Source organism: Pterocles gutturalis, unplaced genomic scaffold, assembly GCF_000699245.1.
Source record: "Pterocles gutturalis isolate BGI_N339 unplaced genomic scaffold, ASM69924v1 scaffold21426, whole genome shotgun sequence".
NCBI lineage: Eukaryota > Metazoa > Chordata > Aves > Pterocliformes > Pteroclidae > Pterocles > Pterocles gutturalis.
Genome location: NW_010106045.1, coordinates 1 through 6,864, shown reverse-complemented (window position 1 = coordinate 6,864; position 6,864 = coordinate 1). Strand labels below are relative to the sequence as shown.

The 6,864-nt window shown below is 33.5% G+C and overlaps 1 protein-coding gene across 1 annotated transcript; it reads right to left on the bottom strand.

Moving 5' to 3' along the window:
- Positions 1-544: 544 nt before the first annotated feature.
- LOC104472095 (potassium channel subfamily T member 2-like) lies at positions 545-4,721 on the bottom strand (the record flags this gene model as incomplete). The annotated part of the gene is made up of 5 exons (XM_010087643.1): positions 545-721; positions 1,004-1,109; positions 2,355-2,571; positions 3,175-3,404; positions 4,572-4,721. Coding segments are annotated over 5 exons (880 nt in total), but the record flags the coding sequence as incomplete, so codon positions are not given.
- Between the last annotated feature and the right edge of the window lie 2,143 nt (positions 4,722-6,864).

The following is a 6,864-nucleotide window of genomic DNA, read 5'->3' as shown; positions in this document are numbered from 1 at the left end:
TAAATATATTATTATAATTATAGTTTTATGTAATTGTTGACAAAGTGTGTGTGTGTCCTACTGGCATAAAGAACTGTTTATCTTAGAGTCTAAAATTATTAAAAATATACCTAGCTGGCCTAGGCCACTAAGTGCCTTGTGTTAAGTAGGTTAGTGTTGTCTGAAATGCTCTTGTGTATCTATGAAACTGTTACACAGCTTGTTTTTTACAGTGGTTATTAAGTTATTTAATTTTAGCAGTAACATTCACACTATTTGGTGTCTTTTAAAGAAATACTTAGCTGAAACATTGGCCGTGAAGAATAAGGACATTTAAATTCAGTGTGGCCATTTACAGTCAGTAAAAAGTCAATTTTGTATATGACAGTGAACATAGGGTATTATTTTGGTCACTAACTTTTCTCAAAGATTAATGTGCCTGTGCCATAATGTTTTTGATTATAAGTTAGCCATGTGAAGAGTGATCATTCAAAAACGTTAGATCCTCAAACAAATGTAGATGGATTTTTCAAAAAAAAAAAAAAAAAAAAGAAAGAAAATCTGCTTACGGGTTGTCCAGGAGTAATACAATGGGATTTAGTTCTTTCTTTGGTCGGTAATAAGCTCTGAGTGGAACAATGAAGTTATATAAGCCATTTCCAGCAGTTTCTGCTGCAACTATGATCAATTTATTTTTGAATCCATAGGCTTTGGCATCTTCATAGTAGTTGTGTTGGCATCCCTAAAATCAAAACAAGAAACAAGTTCAGTGGATAGGAATAAAGAGGTTTAGCTGTGATGTTGAAGTGTTTTACCATTAGAAACAGAAAACTGTATCAGATGACCCGATATAAACCTGATTAAACCTAAACAAACACTTGGAGATGAAAAGGATGAGGAAACATATTTATAGCTTGGTAAGTGCTCAAGAAACCTCACCTCTAAGCAGAAACCAGAATTTAACTCTGTTCAGATGCAAGAGACAAATAATGCGGTTTTATCCAGTAACTGAATCTCCCCTTACCTTATCCAGTCTTAGACAACAGAAGGGGACTTTTTCATGCAGAAGATGACAAAATGTGGGAGAGCTTCCAATGTATGGAGAGTAAGGAGGATAGCCTTTGGCATACCTAGGAGAAGAGAACATTTTTCAGCATAGGAAATTACTGAAACATAGTTGACTATACAACTATTTGATGGGACGTGTATAGCTATGTTTAAGTTTTGTAGTTACCTGTAGACTAGCAGAGTCAAGTACATAAAATGTATTTTGTAGCTTCAACCGATCTGATACAATTTATTGAAAGCTATCCTGCTTTTGTGGACTAAAGTAATTTTGCTTGGGTTTTTTTCTATACGCATCTTTGGAAATGGGTTGATAGATCATAGTGTCCTGTCCTAGTGTTTTGAATGCATGTACTGGAAACTTCTAAGGAAGGAAAAAAGGGAACGAAAGAAAGAAAATATAAATAATCGTGGTACTTGTGCTCTTCCTTCTCCATTTTTCTTTCAAACCCTTATCAAGAATGAGTGAAGAAGTCATTACCTTCTTGCTTTAATAACGTACTTCCAACATGGTTGGAATAAATTTTAAATGGCAAGTCCTCTTGCTAATGAGATTAAATTTCCAATTGGCCTTAGTTTTTAAGAAGATGCCTTTTAAATCTTGTATTTTAGTCTGCAGATTTAAGATGACTTGTTCTATTATTTTTTTCATTGGTCCTTTATGATCTTCCCTGGGGCTTCTCATGCTTGCCACTGTTGGAGAGGAGAAACTGTGCTAGGTGAGCCACTGGCTTAATTGTGTATTTCAGGTATAACATTCCTGTCAGTAATAAACGTAATTGCTTATCTGCATGGCAGTTAAAGGATTGAATTTTCCATTTTTATCCAAATAAGGCATCATTACTTTCATGATAACAAGCATTTTAAATTAGATTTATCTGTTTACAAATTAGTTGAGTCCTGTCTTTATAACTACAGAATGTAAGAAAAATTGCCTTTAAAATGCTATAAAAAAATTGCAATACACAGCTAGATCTTTATAACTGAGCATAGAAAATCTCCAGCAAATCATAGAATCATTAAGGTTGGAAAAGACCTCAAGGATCATCAAGTCCAACCATCAACCCAACACCACCTAACTCACTAAACCACGGAGTAGTTAATATGTTTTTGGTTTTTTAAATTTCAAAATAAGCGTAACAGCATTCTGCTAACAGACAATAGCATTTCATAAAAGGGAATAATTCCGTAGTTGGCCTTAATGGAGCTTGCTTGCTACAACTGCTTGGATTGCTCTGCATGTCAAAAAGTTATCTATGCTGTTTGCATAATATTATCTTTTCAAATTATTTTATACTTAATATACATACTCTAGGCCTGCACAGCCTTCATCATCTGATGGGGTAGTTTCATCTTCTGACTGGTCACTGAGCAGGTCACATGTCTGAAGCGAGGATGAGTCTGCAACCTCCAAAACAGGTGCGATACTGGGCCGCCTGCCCTCTTTACCTCCCTCAGAAGGAAGGGTTAGCGTAGGCCCGCTGGATGGTCGGCATCCTGTATCTTGTAAATCGATAGCCACTGTCCCTGAAGTAGTGTCGAAAGCATTTTCTCAATGTGGTCGTCAAAACATTTGAATGAGATTCTCATATTGAGTGGGAATTACCTAACTACACAGTAGACTGAAAGGAATATATCAATGGTGTTTACTACATTAAAATATAACCAATACTTAAGATATACCTGAAGAAGCCTTTCCTGCAAAGTAACACTTTTTCTGACAATTGATATATATTTTCTTCCTGAAGAAGCCTTTCCTGCAAAGTAACACTGACAATTGATATATATTTTCTTTCATATTTCTATGCATCAACAACCTGTAGGTTATTTTGAGCAAGGGCATTTTTTTTTAATTAAAGCAGCTTATGAAAACGTATTACAACCACCCAGTACTGAATGACACAGAAATTACGCATGTGATTTTCCTAGTTGTTTTGCATACATTTTATTATTACTTTTTTATGCAACAGTCTTAAGAAGTTTATTTCTGTATTGTCAGGTAAAAGAAAAACATTTTGCATACATTTTATTATTACTTTTTTATACAACAGTCTTAATAAGTTTATTTCTGTATTGTCGGGTAAAAGAAAAACATGTCGTGAGGGTTTTTTTTTTTTTTTCTGTACTTACCCATGCTGGCTATTATACTGTGTACGGGTAACCTAGAAGCTCCATGATAAGATAATTTCGACTCGTGGTTTTTTCTATGCTTTTCTTGCTTCTTTAAAGCTGAATTTTCTTCTTTGGTGATATTTATGTAAAAGCATATATCTGTAGAACTCATGATATATCGAGGACCTGGATTCAGCAAAATGTTTTTGTTATCTTCCTTTCTAACACCAATCAGACAGACTCCAAACCTTAATTAGAAAAGGAGAGGCATGGTTCATTTTGCATAGTCACATATATACCAGAATTTCCACTGTCAAAAATGAACCTCCAGCATATTTTTATATTTTGCGGATTATGAACATTTGCAGAGTTTTGGATGACAAATATTCTTGAAAAATGTTGTCCCCTAAATAGGCCACTTCTGATCAAACAGTTTTTTGAGCTCATGAATCCTTAGGCATTTGAATCCAGCATTTTTCTTAATCCCCATAGTATTATTCTAATTCTGTTCTAGTTGTTTTTTTTTTTTTTCCCCTATCAGATGAATAGTCCCTTCTGGGAAAATATTAGTAGAAGAATGGATATATAATATGAAAAAGTATTCATCATGTTAAATTGTTCCATTATTCATATGTAATGGAAACAATTTTCAGAATTCATTTTTGTGATTCACTCCTAGAAATTTACTTGGTTAGTGACAGAAAATGAGGAATTAAAGCAAAAAAAGATTTTTCTCTCACTAAGTATGAGAATAGACTCAGTGTTCGGGGTTTGATATACGTTCAGTGTGTTAAATATATGTGAATACACATGATTTGTGTTTAGTTTGTACGTTCACCTCACAGAGCAGCACTGAATAAGTGATGCATGGTCTGGAACCTAAAGAAGATGTGTTAGCATTTAACAGAAAAAAATATGGCTTTATTTTGAACAACCACCAGAATGAAGCATGTACCAGCTTTAAATTGAACATTTTGCATAAAATGAACACACCACAAAGGAAGCCAGATTGCCATCTAACTCCTAAATAAATAATAATAATAAAAACAAAATTAACACCCTCTCACCCACCCTTTTCTAGATTGTTTTGGACTTAGAAAGGGACCAGTGTTCTCATATAATCTCTCTAAAGTACAGATTTTTTCTGGTTATCAGGCTCATCCTATATATCCTTTATATTCTGTTCTCTCAAGACCCAGCTGGCCTTTACAGAACCAAGATGAGCTTTTACCCAACCAGCTGTAACTTAGAGAAAGATATCCTAAAATATCCATGAAATATTTTAGTGGCCAGATATTTAAACCCAGAAACAGAGTCATGTGTAAAATTGCAGCTCTGAGTACAGAGCTATGTTGCAGGCAGAACAAATAATTATTTGTTTGAACTTTTAATTGTTGATGGGAAAATAAACATACTTTTTATGTGCATGGAAAGAAGCGTATGTGAAGCTTTTCCCCTCATACTCAGCAAAAAAAGTACTTTCTTCCAGGTTAATATGATATACTTCATTACCAGAGCATCTGCCATACATTTTCTGCCATTGCTCCGGTGATTGCTGACTCTCCCTGAAATATGTACAGATAAAGAGAATATTTGAAAACTTAATGTAAAATTCTTATTAATCATAACAGTGTTTCATGGCAATAAAAACTACAAATGTCTATTAAAAAGGTCCCATAGGCTAATATGAAAGAAATATTTGAGATCAAAGCTTGGTAATACTGTAAGTTCAGAGTTTATTTTAACAAATTAAAGAGCATTTTATTCTAAGTAATATGCCTATAACATTATGTACTTTAATATCAAGAGAGATACGGCTGAATGACTTTAAATTCACACCATAATAAGTAGATTCATTGCAATTTAAAGTTGACGAGTGAAGCGAACAGCATGATCACTCTGTTCATAAAAACAGTCTCTTCAGGTGCTGCCTGGTAGATGTCTGGTTCCTGTTTGAAATAGGTAAAGAATCATTAAAAATAACTTAGGCAGGAAAGACCCATTTGGCTTTGGTCACTTCCCCCTTTATCTCGTAAGAAAGATTTTTTTTTTTTTTTTTTCTGCATTTGCTTATCAGTTCTCTTCAGCATTTACTCTATGGACATTTTTAGTTACTGTGTCTTGTATACTTTGACAAGTATATACCTTCTTTTCTCTAGTACAAAAAAAAATTATTACTTTAACCATATTAAGGATATAATCCTTTACTATATGCAGCTGATGTTCTTTATCCAAATGGAGTGTTAGTGGAAATGTTCCAAACCTCAGCTAACACCAAAACTTGCAGACTTGGGGCTTCTGTGAACTTCTTATTTTATTAAGTTTCATGTGGAAACACGGTTCAGACTGCATGAGTTTTACTGGATATAATGGATGCATATATATCAGTATATATATATGCAGATAGAGCACATCTCTACGTTTTATGTCCTGTGTTTTGCCACTTGGAGCTAAGATCTCAAGATACTGTGACACGCTCCTTTGTGCTCATTTGTACATTTTCAATATCCTAACACAATTTCTGTTTTTCTTACATTTACCATTCTTCTCCACCCTCAGTGTAGAAAGATTTTGTTTCGAGATGGAGATAAGCAAACTATTTTTATTGCAACAGTATTAACAAGCAATGCACTAGATGTAGAATAGCAGAACTAGAAATGTAATTACAGAAGAAAATTATTCTGTATTTCACTTTCCCCTCTAAAATAAAATGTTCACCTGTTAAAAGTCTGTTTGGTTCCAGTTAGTTGTCTAAAAGCTTCCCATGGGGCTGTTCTGTAAAGATCACATTAAGGTCAAGTCAGGCTATTTTATTCCAATACTTTGTATCATAATACAAACTGTAATAAAGTTCTAGTACTAGATCAGATAATTAGATAACATTGAAATATAAATATTAAGATTAATAATATAGATCAATAATAAAATTAGAAATAAGATTCAAGGTAGAATTTTGGTGTCTTACAGACTGAGGTTTTGAATTCCATAAACAGCTGAGAAGACAATGAGATTATTTACATCTAGTTTGTTTCATCTGAAAAGTAGCGTTAAAGATCAAAGCCAGTTTGCATAAAGAGCAAATGTCCCCTTAATTTTAATAGCAGGTTGGTCTGTCCTAAGTTCCTTAGAAAATGAACATTTTTCCCAGTGTTCTCACATATTAATACCAGGAGATAAGGTGTTTTTAATTTATGTACGTGTTTCTTTTTGTTTACTCTTTATTGTATTATCATTCTAATTCAGATCATAGAGAATAATATTTTTTCCTGTGTTCTGCTGCTTTATATTGCCTTCAACTCCCAGTATCCTCCCAGTGTACTTCCAGGCAGTGAATGGAAACCTGAATTATTAAGCAAATGGCTTTGAATAGACTTCAAAAAAAGATTACCCAAGAGTGGAAGCAGTTGATTCATTGTAGTCTCCCCATAACCCAAGTCTGTTCTTTTTATATAAGGAAGTCAGTACTGACAGGGACTCAGGTTCTACATAAAATGTGATGCAGGTGCTGGTACTAACCAGGAAAATGAAAAGGTAATGAAACAGGAACCAATGTAAAGGAAAGCATTTCACTGTTAACATTGGAAGTCTCTTTAACAAATACTCTTCATTATTTAGATCTACTTTAGTATTTAGTTTGGTTATTAATGCAGGTATAGTTAATTTTTTTTTATTTCTAGTTTAAATAATCTATTTTCACTTTATTTACTT